Source organism: Sciurus vulgaris, assembly GCF_902686455.1.
Source record: "Sciurus vulgaris genome assembly, chromosome: 18".
Taxonomy (NCBI): domain Eukaryota; kingdom Metazoa; phylum Chordata; class Mammalia; order Rodentia; family Sciuridae; genus Sciurus; species Sciurus vulgaris.
Genome location: NC_136479.1, coordinates 22,495,766 through 22,506,469, shown reverse-complemented (window position 1 = coordinate 22,506,469; position 10,704 = coordinate 22,495,766). Strand labels below are relative to the sequence as shown.

General features: G+C 50.3%; 1 protein-coding gene across 1 annotated transcript; it reads left to right on the top strand.

Moving 5' to 3' along the window:
* Positions 1-5,541: 5,541 nt before the first annotated feature.
* On the top strand, positions 5,542-8,277 carry ZNF768 (zinc finger protein 768). The gene is made up of 2 exons (XM_079121954.1): positions 5,542-5,830; positions 6,115-8,277. Exons 1-2 carry the CDS (start codon positions 5,743-5,745, stop codon positions 7,752-7,754), a joined length of 1,728 nt encoding a protein of 575 aa, XP_078978080.1. The 5' UTR covers positions 5,542-5,742; the 3' UTR covers positions 7,755-8,277.
* The last annotated feature ends 2,427 nt before the right edge of the window (positions 8,278-10,704 follow it).

Genomic DNA, 10,704 nt, shown 5'->3' with positions numbered 1-10,704 from the left:
CTCAGTTATTTTTTAAATTTTTTATACCAGGGTTTGAACCCAGGGGCACTTAACCACTGAGCCAAATCCCCAGTCCTTTTTAATTTTTTATTTAGAGACAGGGTGTTGCTGAGTTGCTGAGGCTGGCTTTGAACTTGCAATCCTCCTGCCTCAGCCTCTTGAGCCACTGGAATTAAAGAGATATGGTCTCACTTTATTGTCTAGGCTGGCCCTGAACTCCTGGGCTCAGGCAGTCTTCTGCCCCAGCCTGCAGAGTAGCGGGGACTACAGGTACACTCTACTCTGCCTGGCTATTGCTGTTTTCATCATACCACTCATGTGTTCCTTGCCAACTTCTCAGTCAGGGTTCTAGAGGCATCTGCCTGCTCCTTAGGATAACACTCAGGCATTGACCTGGATGGGGATAGTCAAGACCAGGTACAAGATGGGTCTGAGAGTACAGCCATCTGACAGACTCAGGCAAGGGAAACCTGGCCTGAGCTGAGAGTTGCAAATCAAGAGCAAATCTTGCATCTTCATTTTTTGGGTACCTGCCATAACGAACAAAGGGAGACAAGGTCAGGAGCATCTGGCATTATGAGGGGACTGTACCATCTGTTCCCAAGCTCTGTAGAATCCCTTCCTGATTGACTTGTGACTTCATTTTCCATCCACCACCAATTACTTTGTGGTTCCAGTCCAGCCTCATACAGGTGGCAGGAACAACCAGCCATGGGTGAACCCTGACTTCCTTTGGTCAGGATGACCCTTCACTTCATGGAGTAATAGCAAGGGCTTATGTCCAAGTTGTCCTATGTGCACTTGCCTGTTCACCTGTTTTAGCCCTGTGTTTGGGAGGAAGAAACCAGGCTTGTCAACTTCAAGAAACTTCTGAAAAGGTAGAAAATTGGGAGGAAAGACACTTCCGGTGAAGTAATGAACTGACTTCACCCACCTAATCTTCAAATCTGACCCCGTCAAGGTGTCCCTAACCCTAACCTTTTCTGGGGAGGATTGTTTTATGTGTCACCTTATCACAAGGGGAGCATGGGGTGAGAAGAGGTACCTTGGCAGTAGGAGCTAAGTCTGTATCAGATTTTAATTCCCCCATACAGCCCCAGCCCCTCCCTGGGGCTCAGTGCTGCCTGGGGAAATCCTAGCTTGCAACACCAGTTCTCAGCTCAGACTCAAGCCAGATCTGGCCCCTGCACTCCCCTTACCAATTAAAGGTGCCATAATTGCAACTTAAACATCTCTGAGTGCTTTGAAGTTTGCAAAGCTTGCTCAGGGCTCAACCAAGAAAGAAACCAGACTCAACTCCTCTGCTTCCTGCCCTTATGACACGATTTTCCACTTACTCAAGTTTTTAGGGTCATGAAACCCTGAAGCCTCAGCCCCATTCCATTCTCAGCTGCTCATTTTTTGGCACAAATACTCCCACCAAAGGTAGGGCTCCCTTTTTTGCTAGCATAGGTCTTTAAGGCTCAGCCCCAGAAACAATTTAAGCAAGGAAGAGGTTTTGTTTTGTTTACTGGGAATTGAACCCAACAGTACTTTGCCATAGAGCCACATCCCCAACCCTATTTCTTTTTTGAGAAAAAAATGCTAAATTGCTTAGGGATTTGCTAAATTGCTGGGGCTGGTCTCAAGTGTGATCTGCCTCAGCCTCTTGGGTTGCTGGGATTATAGAGGTATGGGCACGGTGCCCAGCAGGAAGAGGGTTTTCCCAAGGCTTCACTGGTACCATTGGGAGAAACACTTGTCTGCACTAGACAAGATAAGCCCTATGTGAACAGCCAAGCAGAGTGAGAAGTAAAGGCCATGACCACATCATCCATCCCTAGCTTGACCAGACCATTTAAAATAAGGGCAAGTATGAATTTGCATTCCAACGACCCCCTAAAATTCCTCAGAACATTTGTCTTTCTAGAAATAGGACACGAAAGGTATTTATGATCCAAAGAAGCTAAACCCTGCTCTAGGCCAGTACAGTTGGTTCCAGGATTGGGGAATTGGTTCCAGGATCCCCCTGGATATCAAAATCCACAGCTACTCAAGTTCCCTAGATAAAATGGTGTAGTACTTGCAAATAACCTACACCCATCTGCCTGTATGCTTTCAATCATCTCTAGATCACTTAAATACCTAATACAACTTAAGTGGTACACAGTTATACTCTGTTGTTTGAGGAAAACTGACAAGACCAAAAAAGTCTATACATATTCAAAACAGATGTATTTTTTCTCAAATATTTTCAACGAATGGTTTGGTTAAATCACTGGATGCAGAACCCACAGATACAGCAGGCCAATTACATTTTCAAAATAAGGCCTCCCTTATCACATGGGGTGTCTTTTTAAATATGTAGCTAGTTCCTGGGCTCTGGCCCGACACTATTGAATCAGTATCTCCAGGGGTGGAATTTTATGCTTGCTAAAGTTCAAGAGAACTACTGCTCTAAACCAAAGGTCCATTTTCTAACTGCGTGCATGCACGTGCGTGCGTGCGTGCATGTGTGTGTGTGTGAGGGGGCGTGCTGCTGAAGATTGAAGTTGATTTTCCAGGGTCACTTTCTTCTGCATTCAAAACTATACCTGGGGCAATGTTCTTAGATTCTCTTCCTCTACAAGCCTCCAATCAAGCCACACAGAACTGGAGAGTTCTTAGATCACTTAAAAGGAATCTCATTTATGCTAAGCAAGCATCCTACCACCGAACTGCATCCCAAGCCCTTCACCGTTCTTATATTTGTAAGAGTAGTGGTTGGTTCCAGGGCCTGGCCCAAATGTGTCAGGTCAGGGGATGAACTACCCTGGTATAAAAGACTCCATTTCCTTTTTCCATTCCAAGGGGCCCTGTGCCTTACCTGGTCTCTCCTGGGTACCTCAAATCATGTTGACTACATTGGGGTATTCTCACATCTGACAGAGGCCTTTTAGAGGGTTTGTCCTCTGCTTGCAGGAAGGGAGCAGTTCATACAGAAGTCTCACACATGGAGAAGCTCTAGCATGGGACCTAAAGTAATGCCCAATAAGTTTTGTCCGTAGACTGAATGATTCTGCCCCCAGGCTCCTGCACACGGAGTGGACAAAGTGGCCACTTAGCTCAGGACATGCACAGGGCTCCTCATCATGGACACAGTGGTAGAACAGTCCAATGGACTCCTGAGTTTTCTCTGCCTTGCAGTGAAGTTGTGACTCTTATCAGAGAGGACTGCACCATCTGCTAGAGCCTCTCATTCTGTGGGTGTGTGGCAAGTGGAGGCTGGATACCATTGAAGGCCCTTTGCATAGACAGGACTTGGTGCTGGGGAGGTGGAATGGAAGTCAGCCACTCTTTCCCTCCAGGCACCAAGAAGCCTGAATTTCCATGTGAAAATGCTGGTGACAGAGCAGCTGAAGTCCCGGTCTGACTTCTGCCACACTTTGGGCTTGTGACTCATGATAGGAAGAATGCAGGCAATGGACTGTGTCAGAGCTGTGGCTGGAGGACCTACCACACATTTTGTAGGATTTGGTTGCTCTTCTGTGAATCTTCTGGTGGATAAGTTGGGTAAGTTGGAGGTCAGAGAAAAGTTGTAAAGAAAACTTTTGTTTCTCACCTGTGTTTGTGCTTTGGGGACAACAACAGTGCACTTCGTAGAGTGTTCTGCCTGTGTGGGTTCTCCAGTGATGGACCAACACACATCACTCTTAGCAAAGGTTTTAGGACAAACAGACATTGTGATAGGACAGAAGCACAGAACTGGAGGCTGTTTCCCTGGTGGGCAGAAGGGTGCTTCCACAACACTGTGGAAAGATGTGTAATTCTATTTGTAAATCTCTCTCTCCAGTCTTTTACCATTTGGTATTCTCCAAATTATTGTTCTCATCACTTTTCAAGTCTATTGGAAGATGCCATCTTTCTTCCCAATAAGTTTCTTACCTTCATTTGTTTGGTTAGGCAAGAAAACACATAATCCATAGCCACTTCATCACTTACACAGGACAATTTGACTCCTTAATTGTCAAGAATGTTACCTAACTTGTTTCAACAGGAAGGGTAGAAAAGGACAAGATTGGATGATATTAAGTTGTCTTTTCAGGGTTACTTTCTTTGGCATTCAAAGCTACACCTGGGGCAGTATTCTCATGTTCTTTTCCTCCACAAACATCCAATCAATCCAGACAGGACTGGAGAGTTCTTAGATCACTTAAAAGTTCCTGTGGTTCCATCTCTGTCCAGTTCTCCTTCTGAACTCTTCATTGTCATCATCCCCTGAAAGAAATCCTGCTTCCCTGCGAGAAAATTCAGGAACCTGGGACTAAGTTTTCCAGGGATCGAGCTAAATTCAGGCTTTGAGGAGAGTGCAGGGAAGAGACAGGGTAATGAAAAAGAAAGAGGCTTCCTCTCTGCAGGAGGATCTCTGGACTGGCCCCTTCAGCACCTGGAGCCTGTGGAAAGAAGGAAACTGCTGTGAAAGGAGTGCAGGGGAGAGCGGGGAAGGAAGGGTGTCTATCCTCACATCCCTTGGCTTTCATTTCTCAAAAATATAAAACATAACGAAGGGCAAATGGGGGTGGGAAAAGTTTTGAAAGGACGGGCCGAGACGCCGGGCACCTCCCTCCCACTCACTCCCCAAGGCATTTCTGGCGGACAGAGGTGAAACCGGCCTGAGTGCCTTCAGCCAATCATAAAGATGCCTTGGTTCCCTGGCGACCATTAACGCCTGGCAGTCACCGAAGTCGGAGGAGGAGGGGCGATGAGAGCACTAGCCACATTGGCCAATCGTTGAGCTCTCTAGGAAGTTAGGGGCGGTGCCTCTGGAAGCTGGAGGCGGAGCTGTCTCCTTGGCAACGATCCTAGCCCTCCCAGACCCGGAGAGGGGTGGGTTGGGAAGAACCCGGAGGGGGCAAAGGAGTGAGGGTGGGCGCACCGGTGTGGGGACAGGTGTCCGACGAGAGAGTCCCAGGCTCAAGAGCCTTGATGAGGTCAAAGGGGAGTCCGTCTAGGATTCAGAGGCGCGGCCAGAGCTCACCCGGAGGCCTGGGAGGGGAGGAAGGGGAGATAGACACCGCCCCCGCTGGCGCCGGGAAGCGTCGCTCCTTCTCGCTGACCTTGGTCTCGCTTGTCGCCTCGCCCTTGGCCACAGGCATTGACAGACACAGGGCCCAGGATATTGATAGACAGGGCCCTGAACAGACGGACCCCAGGATATAGGAACACAAACTGCCCTAGCCTCTTCCGCTGGCTCCGGCACGCTGTGTTTCCCCTCGCCCCAGCGCCGGGGCCATCCAGCCCAGGGTTAATGCCAACGAGTTTCCACCTCCAGCCGCTCCTAGAGAGGCCGCGGCGCTAGCCAGCGGGGGGAACTGGCCGCGGACGGACACTTCCTGTGCGGGGGGGAGGGGGGTCGGAGAGCCGCAGCCCAGCCCCGGGCCGGGGGGCCAGACCGCGGGGTCTCGGGCGGGGAGCGGTGGCCGGGGGCGGCAGGGCGAGTCGTGAAGCCCCTCATCTCCGAGGCCACGACGCGTGGGGGCCGGTGAGGGCCACAGGGCAAGTCGAGACCTTGGAAGGGGGGCGGGGCCGCGGGTAGGGGAGGGGCTCGGCGGGCCGGAGAGGCCCAGGGTCAAGACGTCCGGCCTCGGGGGCCGGGGCTGGGCAGCTGGGTGCCCTGGGCGGCGCTGAGCGAGCGAGTGGCGAGGGCCCAGGTCTCAGGGCACTCAGGCAGGGTCTCAGGATCGTTCACCATCGCCACCGCCGCTGCACTGGGAGCTGGCGGGGATGGAGCGGGAGGCGTCGCCGTGGGGCCTCGAGCCCCGGGATGTGCAAAGTCCTGACGAAATGGGGAGCCCTGAAGGGTCCCTCAAAGGTGAGGGAGGGATCTCTCCTCCGAGAAGTGTATCGGGAGCGGGAGAAGGGGCTTTGGTCCGTGGGAGGGAAAGAGGGTCGGGGGCTTGGACACCTGGGACTTGGTGGGGGGTGCTGGGGACTTGATGTCCTGGGTCTTCTCAGAAGGGTTGGGAATTTCAGCACCTGCCCAAGGGCCAGCGACCCTGCTTGGGGCGCGGGGAGAGGTTTGTGGAAACTAATGGATCAAATGACCTTCGAGGTCCCCACACAATCTGGATTTTCTGTAATTCTCTGACCCTGCAGGCAACTCGAGTGAGAATGAGGAAGAAGAAATTTCTCAGCAAGAAAGCAGTGGGGACTATGAAGTTGAAGAGATACCTTTTGGGCTTGAACCCCAAAGCCCTGGGTTTGAGCCACAAAGCCCAGAGTTTGAATCCCAAAGCCCCAGGTTTGAGCCTGAAAGCCCGGGATTCGAGTCCCGAAGCCCTGGCTTTGTGCCCCCAAGCCCCGAGTTTGCCCCCAGAAGCCCTGAATCAGATCCTCAGAGCCCTGAGTTTGAACCCCAGAGCCCTAGGTATGAACCCCAAAGCCCTGGCTATGACCCCAAGAGCCCTGGTTATGAACCCCGGAGCCCTGGCTACGAACCCAAGAGTCCCGGGTATGAACCCAAGAGCCCTGGGTATGAATCCCAGAGCCCTGAATTTGAATCTCAGAGCTCCAGGTATGAATCCCAGAGCCTGGAATATGAACCCCCAAACCCTGGAATTGAACCCCAGAATCCTGGGTTCAAAACCCAAAGCCCTGAATTTGAGGCTGAAAGTTCCAAATTCCAGGAGGGTGCAGAGATGCTTCTCAACCCAGAGGAAAAGAATTCCTTGAGTATCCCCTTAGGAGTTCACCCTCTGGACTCCTTCACTCAGGGGTTTGGGGAACAGCCTACAGGAGCCCTGCCCCTAGGGCCACCTTTTGAAATGCCTACGGGGGCCCTGCTGGCTACACCCCAGTTTGAGATGCTCCAGAATCCCTTGGGTCTGACAGGGACCCTTCGGGGTCCAGGCCGACGGGGCGGCCGGGCCAGGGGCGGGCAGGGCCCTCGGCCTAACATCTGCGGAATCTGCGGGAAGAGCTTTGGGCGGGGCTCCACCCTCATCCAGCACCAGCGCATCCATACTGGTGAGAAGCCCTATAAATGTGAGGTCTGTAGCAAGGCCTTCTCCCAGAGCTCTGACCTCATCAAACACCAGCGCACCCACACGGGCGAGCGACCCTACAAGTGTCCCCGTTGTGGCAAGGCCTTCGCTGACAGCTCTTACCTGCTTCGCCACCAGCGCACTCACTCTGGCCAGAAGCCCTACAAGTGCCCCCACTGTGGCAAGGCCTTCGGCGACAGCTCCTACCTCCTGCGGCACCAGCGCACCCACAGCCACGAGCGGCCCTACAGCTGCCCTGAGTGCGGCAAGTGTTATAGCCAGAACTCGTCCCTGCGTAGCCACCAGAGGGTGCACACCGGGCAAAGGCCCTTCAGCTGTGGCATCTGCGGCAAAAGTTTCTCCCAGCGGTCGGCACTTATCCCCCATGCCCGCAGCCACGCCCGTGAGAAGCCCTTCAAGTGCCCTGAGTGCGGCAAGCGCTTTGGCCAAAGCTCTGTGCTGGCCATTCACGCCCGCACCCACCTGCCAGGCCGCACCTACAGCTGCCCCGACTGCGGCAAGACCTTCAATCGCTCCTCCACGCTGATTCAGCACCAGCGCTCGCACACGGGCGAGCGACCCTACAGGTGCGCGGTGTGCGGCAAGGGCTTCTGCCGCTCTTCAACGCTGCTGCAGCATCACCGGGTCCACAGCGGGGAGCGGCCCTACAAGTGCGATGACTGTGGGAAGGCCTTCTCTCAGAGCTCCGACCTCATTCGCCACCAGCGGACCCACGCGGCTGGCCGGCGTTGACCCGGGACCCATCAGGGGTTGGGAGGATGTGGGCAGAGGAGAAGGGGGGCCGGGAGCTAGCGAAACTTTAACCTAGAGAGGTTAGTGGAAAAGTTGGAGGAGAATGGAGGAGTTGAGCATTCTACAAGTGGGCCAGGGTGCAGGAAGTTACATGCCCTGGAGACTTATGGGAAATGGGCTATGAAGAGGGGTTGGAGGGAGGCCAAACAGGCAGCAGGAGGCTCTGAGAGAGATCCAGAAAGAGGTCAGCAGAGAACTGGCCTCAGCAGCATGCTCCTTAGTGGGTGCCTGGTTTGGCAGAGTGCTAGATGGGAGGGGGGAGGGAGAGGGAGGGCTAATTAGAGTGGGGTAGTTTAGATTGGTAGCTGCTGAGACCCTTGAGTCTGGAAGGGGTTAAAAGGGTAGGTAGGGTGGGGATTGGGGCCTTGGGGTAGGGCCTGGGCCTCTTGAGTGCAAACCCCAGCCTGCCTTGTCTTCCTCAGGCTTTGGAGCCCCTGAATTTGAGTTCAATAAAAACCTTATGTGATAAAAGAGACTTGTCCTTAAAATGAGTGTGTGGACAGTGCCCTGGGCATCATGAGCCACTAGTCATGACTATGAATAGCCAGTGAAGCCCTAGGGCCTTATCTGGAAAGTGCTTTTATGTTCAGTGTTTCTTTGGAATCTTATCTGAAATTCAGAAGACATGATTTCCACCCAAGTTCTTGTTCCATACTTTGCATGCTGCACAAATAAAGTGGCCCAGTGTGGGAGGTGTGAGGAAACCTTCAACTTCATGGAGATTCTGCTTCCTAAACAGAGTTTCCCCTTGGGCCAGAAGACACCCCGATTGTCATCTCTCCCTGGTTCCTAGCACCCAGTTGCTCTGTACCTCAAGTTGGAATCTCCAGCCACTATCTTGTGCAGATACTTTGTCCAGGCTCTGAAACTGAAGTGAGCACCTGCAGTTACAACTTCACCCAAAGCAGAGTGTGTATTTGACCAGGTGTGAGGACTGGACCATTTTTCTCACCCCCATGACACTCCCAGCATACTAGGCTGGATTTGCCACAATTCTTCCTTTTGTACCCCTGTGCCAGTTGTTGGGGCCACCATTCCCTTGCCCCACCTTTATGCTACTTTCTTCTCCAGTCCCTGCATTCTTAATACTTGGCCTCTCAGGAATGGATGGAAATTGCCATCAATGAGTCTGGGGTTTTCTGGCGTGTGGCCTCTGTGACCTTTGCTGAGGAGGACAGAGGCCACAACTTGGGGAATCACTCGCTGCTGGACACATTTTGAGATAATGACTACTAAGAGCCTGATTGTTCTCTCTGAATGTTTACTCATTTTATTGAAAGATAAGGAAAGAACTTACAGAGCTAAGTGACTTATCAAAGTTACTCTGTGGCTAAGAGGCAGATGTGACATTCAGATTATGTCCACTTGGCTCCACCTCTCACCAGCAGCTTGGTCACACAGACTTATTGGAGTCTCTTGGGTCTCTGGATCCAAGCACCATACTCATCCTTAGGGCCTCATAACTTGTAAAGAGCAATTAACTTCTCTGAGCGCATTTCAGTCCAGCCTATCATGATTTGCAAGATCTAGAGTTAGGTAGTTCAGTTTGGTTTTCAAAATAAAATATTTCTGAAAGTAGGAGTTGGAAATTTTAGCTCACAGGCAGAGCTTTTTCTTAGCATACCCAACACCCTGGGTTCAATCCTCAGTACCAAAAAAAAAAAAAAAAAAGAAGAAAAAAAAAAAAAAAGAAAGAAAACATTATTCAAGTGAAATCCTAACGATCATTTAAAGGCCTTTATGAATGAATTTGTGTGTGTATGGGGGTGGTGTATGGTACTGGGGATCAAACCTAGGTCTCGTGCATGCTAGGAAAGCACTCTATCGCTGAACTACCTCCTCAGCCCAACCTTTATGAACTTAGTGAACATTTTTTTTTTTTTTTAAATGGGGTCTCACTGTTGCCCAGGCAGCCCTCAAACTCCTGGATTCAAGTGATTCTCCCGCCTCAGGTGCATGCCACTGTGCCCAGCTGATGCGGATTTTTTGTATTGACGTTCTACCACACGTAATTTCAAATACTAAAACATTCCAACTTCCACATTTAAAATAACTATATAACTACAAATGTTTAATAGTACTGCTGTTGACTACCAGACATATAACATATATGTGCATTTACTTAACCATTCATTTCAATTCTATAATTATATTTTTGCATTTTGGAGTTGATTTTTGTATTTAGTTCCCAAACATGTCTATAGACCCTCAAAAACTGGAAGACCCTAGGTACAGGGTCTGTGGCACTTACTTAAAAGAGAAGTGGCTTGTATGAACAGACCCTCTATAGGGTCATCCCTCAGTATCCATAGGTAATTGGTTCCAGGACCCCCTGCAGATACCAAAATCTGAGGATGCTCAGTTTCTTTAAATGAACTGGCATAGTATTTGCATTTAACTTATGTATATTTTCCCATGTAGTTTTTTTTTTTTTTTTTTTTGGTACTGGGGATTGAACCCAGGGGTGCTTAACCACTGAACCACATCCTCAGCCCTTTTTGTATTTTTATTTATTTATTTACTTATTTTTAAATATTTTTTTAGATGTTGACAGACCTTTATTTTATTTGTTTATTTATATAGTGCTGAGAATTGAACCCAGTGCCTCACACATGCTAGGCAAGCACTCTACCTTTGAGTTACTGCCCCAGCCCTGTATTTTATTTTGAGGCAGGGTCTCACTGAGCTGCTTTGGGCCTCCTAAATTGCTGAGGCTGGATTTGAACTCATGATTCTCCTGCCTCAGCCTCCTGAGCCACTGGGATACAGGCATGTGTCACTATGTCCGGTCACTTTAAATCATTTATAGATTACTTACAATAATATTACTTACCTAATATATATACTTGTAAATAGTCATTATACTGCATTGTTTTAAGGAATATTTTTT

Excerpts from the sequence above, each read along its gene's own strand:
- ZNF768 (XM_079121954.1), top strand. The coding sequence starts at position 5,743 with ATGGAGCGGGAGGCGTCGCCGTGGGGCCTCGAGCCCCGGGATGTGCAA. Across the intron at positions 5,831-6,114 it reads CCCTGAAGGGTCCCTCAAAG|GCAACTCGAGTGAGAATGAG; the intron begins GTGAGGGAGGGA and ends CTGACCCTGCAG.